Genomic DNA, 14,476 nt, shown 5'->3' on the forward strand with positions numbered 1-14,476 from the left:
GAAAGGGTACAGATGGGGTCCGGTCTACCCCCCCCCCCAATGTCATCCATCTTAGGGCCCACAAGCATTAGTAAAATTCAGGGGTATACCCAGTGTCTCCCTGGAGTTCAAATAGTAGTTTTGTGAAGTGTTACAGGGTAGTTTTCTGGATTCTTGTCTGAAACTGAAGTCATGTCAGGGGGGGAGTAAACTTTACATTTAGGTTTCTTAATTATTTAGATGGTAGGAAATAGAAACGGTATGTTGTCACACTGGGTTTGAATCTAAGCATTGAGCCTGGAAATCTGTAGGGGCATTTCTGAGTACCTCCTGGGGGTCAAGAGTGGAAAAACAATATCTAATGTGCATTGCTTGCCGGAGCTTCAGAGGGGGGGGTGTAAGATTTCTGATGATGTGAAATCGAAAGCCAGTACTCTGTTCCCAGGAGGAACTCTTTGAGATGCAAAGGACAAAAGTGTAATGGCTCTAGGGAACGGGAGTGAACCACCACTGCAGTAGCAAGGATTTCAATGCTCTTCTTTATGTGAGAATTCAGTGATAGGCCCCAGGCGTCACTCCACACAAACAGGAAAGATAGGCGTTGAGCTACTGAGCTTGGACGTGTAAAATAGAGGAAACAACTGCGCTATGTGGGTTAAATTCTGTAGCCTGAAACTGGATTGGTGAGCAGCAACTAATCTGTGAACTAACAGTATACAAGAAATAGGAAATAAATAGTCGCGCTAAACCAGAAAAACTTATGTGATAAACATATAACTACCACTGAAGGAGTGAATCAAGTACATATGTTACACCTGTGAAGTGAAATTATGTATACCTGATAATGAATAAACTTAAATAAATTAAACATGTACATATAGTGGTATGAGATGACACAAAAAATTATTATGTAGCCACTATAGAAACATATCATGTGCAAAATATCACCAATTGTTAAAGCGGAGTTCCAACTACCCAATTAGCATTTTTTAAATGTATATCCTTTCATCCTGCGTTTTTATAATATAAATCCGGTCACTTACTATTTTACAATCCGCCGCCGCTCCGCATAGTTATTAAAAAAAGATAGTTTATAAAACTATGTCCACACCGTTGTCATTTTGCTTGTGGGCATTGTGAAGCCTAAAAGCACTCACTTCCTGGAAGTCTTGGATGGGGAGTGATAATTGGACAGCTCACGGCATCCTGGGAAATGATGACACACATTTCCCAGGAGCATTAGAGGGAGATGATGTCAGAATCCTAGGGGATTTCAAAGCCAGATTTTGTGGGACCGCATAGCAACAGGCATTTCCAGATGAGTAAAACATTTTTTTTATTTTTTTTTGCTTTTTTAGGTCTAATGAGCACAATAATGAAAAAAACATTTTGGGATGGAAACTCCACTTTAACCACTTCCATACCAGGCACTTACGCACCTTCCCTCCCAAGCCAATTTTCAGCTTTCAGCACTGTCGCACTTTGAATGGCAAATGCGCGGTCATGCTACACTGTACCCAAACAAAATTGGCGTCCTTTTTTCCCCACAAATAGAGCTTTCTTTTGGTGGTATTTGATCACCTCTGCGTTTTTTTTTGTGCAACAACTAAAAAAAGACAGAAAATTTTGAAAAAAAAATATGTTTTTATTTTTTTCTGTTAATTTTTTTGTAAATACGTTTTTCTCTTTCAATTACGGGCACTGATATGGCGGCATCGATGAGGTAGTACTAACGGGCACAGATGAGGTGGCACTGATTGGCGGCGCTGGTATGCGGCACTGATGGGCACTCATAGGCGGCACTGATGGGCACACATAGGCGGCACTGATGGGCACACATAGGCGGCACTGATGGGCACACATAGGCGGCACTGATGGGCACACATAGGCGGCAGTGATGGGCACACATAGGCGGCACTGGGCACTCATAGGCGGCACAGATGGGCACTCATGGGTGGCACTGATGGATACTTATGGGTGGCACAGATGGGCACTGATAGGTGGGCACTGGGCATGGATGGGCACTGTGGGGTGGCACTGATGGACACTGTGGGGTGGCACTGATGGACACTGGGGTGGCACTGATGGACACTGTGGGGCAGCACTGATTTTCCCAGGTTGCCAGTCAGTGCCCATTTGTGGGCACTGATTGGCATATTTTTTATTTTTTTGAATGTTATTTTTTTTTTCAGACTTTTTTTTTTTTTGCAGGCTTTTTTTTTTTCATGGTGGGCATCCCTGGTGGTCCAGTGTGGCGATCCGAGGGGGGGCTGCGCTGATAAACAATCAGTGCGAACCCCCCCTGTCAGGAGAGCCGCCGATCGGCTCTCCTCTACTCGCGTCTGTCAGACGCGAGTGAGGAAGAGTCATCAATGGCTCTTCCTGTTTACATCGTGATCAGCCGTCATTGGACACGGCTGATCACGTGGTAAAGAGTCTCCGCCGGAGGCTCTTTACCGAGATCGGAGATGCAGGGTGTCAGACTGACACCCCGCATCACCGATCGCCGCGCTGCACGCCCCCACGGGCGCGCGCGGCATGAAATCCTGCAGGACGTTCTGGAACGTCCTGTCAGGATTTCAGAACCACTTCCCGGACGTAAATCGGCTATAGGCCGGGCGGGAAGTAACGTGAAGCTAATCAACATAAGTGCTCAATCTTCAATAGACAATTGTATGAATAAAGCAAGATCCTTGTGGGTCTATTAGATGTATTGAACAGTGACATAAAAAGGTAAAAAGTCCATTAAATAAGATAAGTGAAAACGTCCATAAGGTTGTGTGACATATTCAAACACCCGTGCACACTCCAAACGACTGAACTCTCGTGATCCCGCATGGAGCCCAGTGTGAGTCCACCACCATTAGTCAAGTAATCTGCTTACCAGATTATGTAAGGAAGGAAAAGCCTCACATAGCTTATTAATAAATCACCCTGGTTTTACGCTATGTGAGGCTTCTCCTTCCTTACATGATCGAACTGCCAATGAGAGATTTGTGTTTGGAGTCCATCTGAGATTTACCATATTGCGGACACAGTTGATATCAATATATCAACTGTATATCAACTATATGCTGTATCTGGTCCATTAGGACCTTAGGATCTGGTAAGCAGATTACTTGACTAATGGTGGTGGACTCACACTGGGCTCCATGGGGGGGATATCTGGGAAATTCCTCCGAATTTACCAGACCCTGTCTTGTGCCCCATCGTTTGTGCCCTCACAAAATCCTGCGTAGAAGTTCTGGATTTTTCGGACATACAAAGGCAAGATGACAACATTAAGGAAATCATGCAAAAACTGCAAAATTAAATTGGAGAACTCTCGGAGGGGAATACTCTGGCAAAGTACATAAAACACCTCACATTATCAGAAGATAAAAAGGTATTGTTGCATCATGGAGATGAAGTAACTTGGGTGGTTCCTGAAAAATACCAAAATGAAATGATTTACTTAGTGCATGACCTGCCTACTGGGGGTCATCAAGGGTCAGAGAAAACAAGTGAGCGGCTAAAGAACGTAGGTTGGTGGCCTTCCATGATGACAGATGTAAAGCAGTAGATAGAGAAAATTCCTGGACTGCCGCACTCCTTGAAACGATGTCTTTATTCAGCAAAAAAAATCAAAAACACAAAACAACCAAAAACAGTGCAGTCAAAAAGGAGAGGTGGACAAAAGGAAAAGGGTGGCTGACATGTTTCACATCTTTCGATGCTTAGTCGTAGCTAGTGATGTAAAGCAGTATTGTGACAATTGTATTGTCTGTGCACAGGTTAACCCTGCACCAAGGAAGATCAATGCCCCTTTAAGAATACGACTGAAAGAAGGGCCATTGAATGCCTTACAAATGGATTACATGGGACCCTTGCCAGTCACTCCTAGAAACAACAGATACATCTTGGTAGTCACAGATCTGTTTTCTAAATGGGTAGAGATCTTCCCAACCAAAAGTAACACTGCACAGAATACTGCTAAAATGTTGGTTGAACAGATGTTCAGTAGATGGGGGCTCCCATCATCAATAGAGTCAGATCAAGGGACCCATTTTCCCGGGAAAGTGGTAAAAACATGCCTAGAGATGTTAGGGGTGGAGCAAAAATTCACATTCCATATCACCCCGAATCTTCAGGTCAGGTTGAAAGAGCCAATCGGCAGATTAAGACGATGCAAAAAAAAAAATTGTCAACATCAAGAAATTGTCCACTTACTGGCCATGGCTATCCGAGCAACCCCCTCTTATGCTACCAGGTTGACACCCTTTGAAGTGCTGACAGGTAGACAGATGAGACTCCCTGAACATCTCTGGATAGAGATGCATACCCCTACCATAGACCGACTTTCAATGGACCAATATCTGCTTAAACTCCAAAAAGCGATAAAAGAGATCCATGTCTTTGCAGCAGCACAAATGGGTAAGAATAAAAAAAAGCCAAAGCGTATTTTGACAAAGGGGTTCGAGAATGCACTTGGACCATAGGAGACCGAGTTATGTTCTTGGAACTACGTCCCCTGGATAACAGTTTAAGTCAAAAATGGAGAGGCCCATTTTCCATTATTGACAAACTAAGTCCATCTGTATATAAGATCAGAATAGAGACGGGCAAAAAGACACAAGATAAATGGGTTTATGCGAACCAACTGAACCAACTGAAACAGTTCCATGGAGCCAAGGAAATCAACTAAAATGTTCTGCTTTCTTTCCTTTTAGAGCCATGGAGTCGATGTGGATTGTTATCCTGCTCCATCTGATGGGACATACCAAGGGAGAGGAGACTGGACCGCTCATCAGTGTGATCGTTGAACAGAATCCGGTCTACTGCATAGAGGGGGAATCCGTCCTATTGCCTGTGGCCCCATTGATAATCATCTATTCTGGATGAATGGCGGTGCTGGGAATGCCACGGACTACCAGGATAGAGTCATGAGTTTTCAGAACGGATCCTTATTGATTCAAAAGACATGGTTGAGTGATTCCGGAGAGTGGAAATATTCTTTTGTTATCTCCATCCCCTTATACAGCCACACTCAGGCATCCACTCTTCAGTACGTCCCAGGGAAAATTACCTTGCAGGTGTCCCCAAAACCTAACACCCTTACTCCTACAACTTTGCCCAAACATACAGCTGCAATCCCCTATTACAAACCAACATCCTTGGAATGCCCATCACTGCAAGAGGAACCACCTAGTGGCCTAACGGCAACCTCAATCCCGGGAATATTGTTTAATAACGTCAATTCCAGTCATGTGCCAGTGGTATTGAATTTGTCCCAGTGGAACATGGCCGATTTCGGCTCATGTGCCCGGACAAATGTATCTTTGTTTTACTCTTCCTTGCTAGTAGATTGGATTGCCTCCCATGCAAGCCGAACTCAGGATCCATTTGCAGAACCAAACCTTCCTCCCCACAGGGGCATTTTCAGATCCAGAAAGTTAAAGGGCACGGACAGCATACTTGCAGCCATCCCAGGACTTTTTGGATCTGGCATGTCAATTTGGAACCGAGCCGATTTGTCAGCGATTCGCAGGCATATCGGAAATTTTGAACAGGAAGAGGGTCGGCATGTGCTGAAACCAGTTCTGCAGGGTGTTGAGGGGCTTGCAGAGGAGGAAAGGTTTACAGTTTATAACATGAAAGACATTGCCCAGTTGTTTGAAAAGACACAACAGAAAATAAATGAAATCATAAATATAAATAATCAGAAAGCTAGAGAGGATGGTAGGGGCAAAGAGGTAATATGCACTTTTGGAAATGTTATTTTATTTTAACAAAGGTCACTAATGTCATCCGAAATATTCAAGCCGGTAAAATCCCTGATATTAAAAGATACCGATCTTACGCAATGTTATTGTACTCACACTAATACTAGTGGTGGAATGAATGTACATTTTGGAGACAAGTGCAAACCTGTGCCAGTTTCCACAATTTGAAGTATAGGGATAGTGACACCACACCCAAATAGAGGGCCATTTGCTTACAAGAAAAGACAGTCACTGTGCACCCACCGTGACCTAATGTACATATCCTTCACAATGTCGCTGCCCGTGTTCCATCCACAAGAGGACTACTTTAACACAATGGCGTCCATATACTCCCTCGGATACCTCGAGAATGACGTGTACAAGGAAGGTTGCACCTCCCCGAAATGCTCATTCAAGTTCAAGGGCGATGGAAAGCACCACACACTGTCTGCTGCACTGTCAAAGACAATAGATACTTATGCCATTGTGATGTGTTTGAAATTGACACTCCAGTCTGTGGTCTAAACAATGACCCGGATCCCACAGCCAACGTAGCAAGGGACCCCCAACTGGAAAGTCCACGCCAACCACCTCAAGAAACCATTCCAAGTGAAATGGAGGCTAACTGCCCAGTGAAGTTGTCAAAATGGAGAACACCAAGCACAAGGGTCACCTACCACATGGATGGACTATACTGTGTCGTCACCAATCACCAGACATTTCTCTATGGGGGTCAGTCGTGTCCAATACCCTATCCAAATTTTTGATTCATTCCACATGAGTACACTACTATTGGGGAAACTATAGTAACCCCCATACCAGTGTTAACAGAAGACTATATCATTGAGAGTACCCCTGATGTCCCAGATCCTAGCACATACATACCCCATTTTGATGTAAAAATGTATACTTTGTCAGTAAACCTCCACAATCTGCTTGCAAGGAAGGATACCCATATAATTCAAATTAGTAATGATATGGTGAAAACAGAGGAAAGGTTGAATGAACTTTTACATGATGGGGATTTTAGCTTAGTCACCACTAGGACCTGGATGGAAATGGGAATAAAATGTCTTCTCATATTGCAATGTGGGATATTGATTTTCATGACGGCATGGTGATATATCTTGGCCGACTTCTAAGATGGCAGAGGGAGAAACTTAACATTCTAATAGAGATTAGACATAAACAATTACTCACTTAAAGTGTGGCCTCGTCTCATCTGTCTCAACTGGCCACAAGGGGTCATCTGTTGCCTTAGGAGAATTGGCATGTCTAATCGCCATAATTGTACATATATATATATATTCCACGATAATGTTAGATGTGTCGTGAGTGGGAAATTATTTCTGATAATTTGAGTAGGCTGACAGTTTAGCTTGAATATATCTAATTAGCACTCTCCGTTTTTGATATGCATGATTGCTTTGTGATAAGGTGGCAAGAGACGGCCAATCTACTACATCTTTTGGAGATACAAAGCAAGCCAGGATGAAATCACAGTGGGATGGTAGACAATACCGGAGTCACCTGGATTGACTGTACCCTTCCATGAATAGCCATTGAACCTAAGGCCAATTAATTTATCTTCAAAGCTTAATTGTCACAAAAGCAAGTCCATATTTGGGAAAGCTAACTATAGCCAATCAGAGGTTACATATGGGCTATAAAATAAGGAGTCTCAATCAATAGATTGGAGAGAGGTGATGAGGATCCTGGGCCCGGGACGTCAGTAGCAAGGTAAATTATCAGAAACAATCTCCCACGCACTTACCATATACTTTGTCATAATTGTTATGTTTGATATTTTTAGTGTGATGTACTTACTTTGTATTTGAAACTAACTTTTACTCCCTTAGTTTAAAGACTGTAAATATATGCAGTATATTAGATAGACTAATATCTTTTCTCTAATAAATGTGTGTTATGTTAAAGCTTTCGCTCTGGTCAATAGAACTCTTATTTTAACCATATATCATATATGTGAGATAATAAATCTTAAATATAGATTTTATTGGTAACACTAGCATTTAAAATATGAATGTTTGCGGAACCCATAACTTTGGATAAGTGCACTACCTGGTGATAGCTGATAGGATCAGGAATGCCTATACCCCCCTAAGTTTCAACAAAGCAGCAGCAGAGATTGGGTGATGCATTTTGCTCAAGACACCCAGAGAGATTTCAGAGATGCCCTTTTTTATGGAGTGCAAAAAAGAGTTAGGTATATCAATTTGGAAAAGGGGGTAGGGGGGATTTAGTAGGAAAATGTCCGAGATAGAGGGAGATAGAGGGAGTGATCTGCACTTCCAAATATGATTCACATGAGCTTTAATGTTATTCCAGATGGGAATATATGATGTCCAACAATTTTCTCCTGTTTTCTTCCAGACCTATGTACTGCAAAGTGCACTTCAGAAAGTCCCAATTGACTCATTTGAATGTTTCTTATTTATAGTGGTAAACCTACTAACTATTCAGCCAAAAGTTTAGTGTTTGTGAACTATGTGAATCCATGGGATTTGACATGAGCCCATGGTAGCCGTGAGCCCCAACCTGTAAAAAAATATTAACAGCAGGTGTAGTTGTAGGAGTATGGTTTAAGCAAGAAATAGCTGCCAACCTATAGATAGTCAGCATATGAACATTTTATATGATAGCTGTACCTTGGGCTAAATTGCGTTGGACCATTGAACTATTGAGCATGTTCCATTTGTTTAGATAGCCAGACAAAGTTAATGTGTATTGCAAAACTTTTTTTAAATCTGGATAGAGTGGTGAAAGGTTAGACCCTCTGCCAAGTTTTCAATGCTGCTGCCAAACCAGCTGCTGACAAGGCCTGTGCTTGCAATCACAAAAAAAAACCACAATAAAGGTCCAGTTCACATGTAGTCTATTCACATTGTTGTCTATCAAGCTCTGATGAAGGGGGCACTCTTGGACACTAAAAACATGTTGGATACCTTTTTGGATTGCCCCCCCTGACATTTATTGGGATAAAGTTGTATCTGGACCTATTAGCAGTGGTATTGCTCTCCAATTTCATTTTTTGTTACATTTCACTTTAGGCCAAGGAGACCATGGAGATCCTCTGGTGTGTAGAAGCTGCCTGCATGGGAACCAGACCATTTACATCACCATCAATACTTTAAGATAGCAATACCAGTGAGATAATCCTACAAGTCCAGCACTTTTTCCACTTTCCTCAAAAGTTTCTATTGTTGTCTGTGTCCCCATTGGGGAGCTCCACCACTCTGTTTGTAATGGTGACCATTGTCACTTAGAATGAAAATGAGAAAAAACGCAGCATTTTAGAGTAGTCCACAGAATAAGAGATGAGGGGAAATCTTCCAATGGGGAAACCTGTTCGGGGGAAAACTGCCTAGAAGGGGAATGGGAGATTTCCTATAACTACTTTTTGTGTCTCTGGGACAGGAAGTGAAGAGAAAGTTCCTCATTTGAACAAAGACAGCAAAAAATAACCAGGCAGGGTTTTTAACCTTTACCTAATCTAAAACTATCTTTGTTATGTAGGAGTACTGCCCCTCAAGAGACGCTTTATAATGTAATGCATGGTTTGCGGTCATAGAGGCTCCTCACAAGCAGCTGTGGGATGTGGCTGGACCCCCAGAGGAGTCTACTAAAGTTTTGAAAGAGGGGATTGTAGAATTCTTTGGAAGATTTTATTTTGGAACAGTCAAATAATGCAAAATAAAAATGTTCAAAGAATTTTACAAGCTGGTATGGCGCTTCCATCATTTCAAAACTTTACTAACCTAAAACTAAAGAAAGACAAATTATAGTTTTGGATATACATACACAAACTTCAAAGATTAGGATATACATGCACTTCAAAGATTATTCTCATCATCACCAGAGCTGACAACTTGAAAATAGCCTTATTTTATATACCCGATAATCTAAAATAATTATTTCTAAACAGCTGATTGCTTTGCTATGAGAATATTGGCTGTAGTAAATACAGATGTGCCGTAAACTACTGTCATAATGATTCACAGGACAGATTTGCTTTAATTACCCAAGAAAATGTATGTTTTCAAAATATCTATGGAATTTTTTTAGGTAAGAATAATCTCACTAACCTCAACTGACAGCTGACTGCCAGGATTCTGTAAAATCCGGTATGTGTAGACACAATTCTGGAACCTAAAAACACAAACCAAGTCAAGAATCAAGATTTACAAGTTATTTCTAGCAACAAGTGAAAGCGATCATGAACTTCTGATGTCCAAACAAACACTGCAACTGTACTACACACAGAAAGTCTTCTAAGTTACACTAACGTACACACGGTTGGAATTCCTGACAACAAATGTTTGATGTGAGCTTGTTGTCGGAAAATCTGACCGTGTGTATGCTCCATCGGACATTTGCTGTCGGAATTTCCGACATCAAATGATTGAGAGCTGGTTCTCAATTTTTCCGACAGCAAAAGTTGTTGGAAATTCCGACCGTCTGTAGCGAATTCCGATGCACAAAAATCCTATGTATGCTCGGTATCAATTCAACGCATGCTCAGAAACATTAAATTTATTTTTTCTCGGCTCGTGGTAGTATTGTACCTCACCGCGTTTTTGACGTTCTGAATTCCTGGCAACATTTGTGTGATCCACGGTTTTGTTGTCGGAATGTCCGATCGTGTGTACGCGGCATAAATTAAATACAGGCTACCATTTAAATGCGATGGTAACAAAGTGTACAACTGTACATTTTGGGCCCCACCGTTATCCGGCTGAAGTCTGCAAACCAACCACAGACATTGTACAACTAACTCACGGGGTTATCCCTTTTAGGAGTTATAAATAGACCTAAGGGGGATATACACAGAGTGCTTTCTGATACCTTTTGTTTATTTGTTGCAGAGGGTTACTGTGGGACTCTTACCTATTGCATTCATGGTTTATATATAGTTTTCTGTTTATGCTGCTCTTTACCAGTGCTGCAAGTACAAGGTTTGTTGCTTAGTACCACAGTGAACTACATGAATTGCCATATTACAGCCTAGAATTTTCATAAGTTTGTATTGCATTCTAATGAACTCCTTTATTTTAGTTTATTGTTTTGTTGTATTGCCATTTGTTCTTGCTTGGTGATAATGCAATTTGCTACCGCTTAGCCTGGTACCTATTTCCTATGTTCTAAGACATCTGTGGGTAGTATTCTAATACCTCATAGGTGTTTGCCTTACTAGCTAACCAAGTGTGTCAGAAGGGCCGAGGCAGTTGGTCATGGCAAAGAACAGAGAACCCATACTACTAAGTAGATCCTTTTGGGGTAAAAGATCCACCTCTGTCTAGCAGGGATAGACACACACTGATCAAAATTTGGCCAGTCCCTGCTGACCCTGGCAAATTTCAATCAGTGTATGACCAGCTTCAGTTGCTAAATTTATGTGTAAGGAGACAGTACCTGATATTGCTAAGGTGTCTTTGCAGGTACTTGTGACTGTATAAATTGACTAGCACCATGCCGGACAGGTCCGTGCAATTGTCAGTTAAAATAACAGGGCATTTTGACCACTTTAAGCTCATGTATCGGTGTCATCACTGGGAGAAGGTAGGAGGACCCTGCAATCAAATCCAGCTGCTCTTACAAGGGTAGCCTACATGTGTATGGGTAAATTTCAAGTATTTGTTATGGGAAGCAAGAGGGGTATGTTACTGTTCATATTTTTTATGTCAGTGACCTGTTCAGGCAGTGCTTAGTTCCAGCCGTTGGATGATACTGGAATGACAGTGTCTCGGGTTTCCATTATGACCTTCAGTGAATGTATGTTACACATATATATGTTCAATTTAAAAATCAGCTCTGGATATTTTAGAACCAAAAATCTTAGAGCTGTTCATAGATGCCAAGATGGAGGTTCCTCCTGACACAGAACTTAGGACCTTATGTCTGCTTCCCCATGGCTGACAAGGGGTTGCTAGAACATGGCTGAGGAAGTCTGACTCTGACTTTTCCTTCAGGTGTACCCTGACTTTCGTTTTCCCTATGACTCATCTGGCACTATTCACAATCAACATAAGGAGACCGGTAGAGGCAAATAACACACAGCAGGAAGGTCCCATGATGTCACTGTACACTTCCAGGTCCATGTGAAGTTCACCCGATGGACCCAGGAGCTGTGCAGTGATTCTGAGAAAAGGGTGGTGGTTGATAGGATTGGCATCCCAGTTACAGAAGACAATTCGGTGCACACCTGGTTGCAGTTTGGCATCTTTGCCGTGAGCACTGAATGACCTTGTCCTGACGCTGGATGACATTGTTGCACCTTCAAAAAACATGTCAGCTCATAGTTCAGTCCTGACCCCTCATGTTGACTGCATTAAGAGGGAGCCATAGATTATTGGTTGAAGACATCTGCCATTAAAGCTGCTCTAAGCATAGCATGATGGCTGTCCAATCATGCTGAAAACACAGATACCAGAAAATATGCATTCAAAGTATAACTAAAGGCAATTTTTGGGTAGATTTGGATAGAGTGGTGAGGGGTTAGGACTAGGGTTGCCACCTCATCCCTTTAAAACCGAACATATATTAATTACACACGATCTGTGGCTGATTAGGGTGCTACTTAAACCCACTTAGTGTCTTAACTGCATTAAATTGGCCGCAGAACCTGTGTAATTCATATATGTTCGGGTTTAAAGGGAAGAGGTGGCAACACTAGTTAGGACCATTGTCTGTTTTTTATTGCTGTCTATGCTGCCAGTCTCTCAAATTGTCCTGATCACCAATGTCAAATGTGAAAGTGAAGGTACAGTATCTTCAGTGAGGGTAAATCCAACATTTTGAATTGCCTCCAGATCAGGAACAGAAGGGAAATCTCCCAATGGGGACACTTATTCCATAATAACTAACTGTGAATTTCCCCCACATTGGAAAGATATCCTCACTTCCTGTTTAGTCTACAGGACAAGACGTGATGGGGAAGTTTCTAATAAGACACAGATGGCACAAAAAAACAGTTATAGTAACTCTCCCCTACTCTATAGAAAATGTAAACCAAATATACTTTGAGGCTGGCTTCACACCATTGTCGCATCCGTCCCACGCCAGGGGTCCGGTGCGTCCTGGTTTACGGTTTCAGGACTGATTTCAGACGGAATTTTGTGCAGAATTCAGACCTAAAAACTAACCAAAAGACGCAGTGCGTTTTTTTGCAAAACGCACCAGAGCTGCTGCGGAGATATGTGAACTGGCTCCATAGAGAGTCGGTCAAAATCTCCTGCTATTGCGAATTGGATGTGGGTTGTCCGCATCCAATTTTCAATGGTGTGAACCCAGCCTTAATCTATCAAGATGTACCTCGTGCCAAACAACGTTTCATGACAATAAAAGAAAAAAAAACCTGGAATTTAAAATGTAGATTAGCATCCGAAATTAAGTTATATCAATATTTTTCAGTAAAGGTTTGACAATGAAAACAGGCAACTTGCTTGATCACTATGAGCTACACTCGCCTACAACTTTTACACAATGCAAACATCTGTGTACTCGGTGCATGACACTTATCTCCAATCAACCATGAAAAGTAACATTTCACTTACAGCACACAAAGAGCATATGCCCGGCAAACCGATTCACTGTCTCGTACTAGGTAACTCCCATCCTTGCCAGCATGTGACAGCAGATCCTCAGCCTTGGAGCGAGTGATATTCCCATGGTACCAGGGCATTGACATCTCAGGAAGTGTCAGTTAGATGCAGTGTTTGCAGAGGACACCCCTCTGACTACAGTGTTAGGACCTCAGTAGCTTCAGATTAAACAGACAAGTTCTGCACAGTAAATGCTCTCTACTAGTTCTCTTATTCTGTGTGTTACAGTTTCCTGTTTTAAACACTGAGATGCAGAGGAAACAGAAACATGGGGACTTCCTTATTATAAACCACAACACAGAAGGGAGGGGGTGACATAAACTCATGACAACTTTGCACCAGGTACTTGCTTGTGTTACTTCTAGATGTAGCTGCATCAAGCTTCATTTATTTCAGATCCTGTGGGACGTTACAGCAATCGAGCCTTTGGCTAAAAGGTAACTTCACGCTCATAGAAAGAAATATAGCAAATAATAAAAAAATAATATTATAGCATGTACAATTGCTACATTGACCACAATTTTATGTCATTTAACCACTTAAGACCCGGACCATTACGTAGGTAAAGGACCTGGCCAGTTTTTGCGATTCGGCACTGCGTCACTTTAACTGACAATTGCGCGGTCGTGCGATGTGGCTCCCAAACAAAATTGGCGTCCTTTTTTTCCCACAAATAGAGCTTTCTTTTGGTGGTATTTGATCACCTCTGTGGTTTTTATTTTTTGCGCTATAAACAAAAATAGAGCGACAATTATGAAAAAAAAACAATATTTTTTACTTTTTGCTATGATAAATTCACCCAAAAAAGATCTAAACATTTTATTTTTTTCTCAGTTTAGGCTGATACATATTCTTGTACAAATTTTTGGTAAAAAAAAATCGCAATAAGTGTTTAACAATTGGTTTGCGCAAAATGTATAGCGTTTACAAAATAGGGGATAGTTTTATGGCATTTTTATTAATATTTTTTTTTTTTACTACTAATGGCGGCGATCAGCGATTTTTTTCGTGACTAAGGCATTATGGCGGACACATCGGACAATTTTGACACATTTTTGGGACCATTGTCATTTTCACAGCAAAAATTGCTATAAAAATGCATTGGCCCAGATTCACCAAGCACTTACGCCGACGTAT

General features: G+C 41.6%; 1 protein-coding gene across 2 annotated transcripts in view; it reads right to left on the bottom strand.

Annotated features, from left to right (window-relative positions):
• The window catches only part of INPP5D (inositol polyphosphate-5-phosphatase D), a 168,839-nt gene extending 155,283 nt beyond the window's left edge, over positions 1-13,556 (bottom strand). For both annotated transcript variants that reach the window (XM_040348937.1, XM_040348936.1), the window contains exons 1-2: positions 13,292-13,556; positions 9,824-9,887 (exon numbers count right to left, since the gene is read on the bottom strand). In XM_040348937.1, the coding sequence (XP_040204871.1) occupies positions 9,824-9,887; positions 13,292-13,425 (198 nt within the window). In that variant the 5' untranslated portion in view covers positions 13,426-13,556. The remainder of the gene's footprint in view (positions 1-9,823; positions 9,888-13,291) is intronic.
• Positions 13,557-14,476: the final 920 nt, after the last annotated feature.

Source organism: Rana temporaria, chromosome 4 (assembly GCF_905171775.1).
Source record: "Rana temporaria chromosome 4, aRanTem1.1, whole genome shotgun sequence".
NCBI lineage: Eukaryota > Metazoa > Chordata > Amphibia > Anura > Ranidae > Rana > Rana temporaria.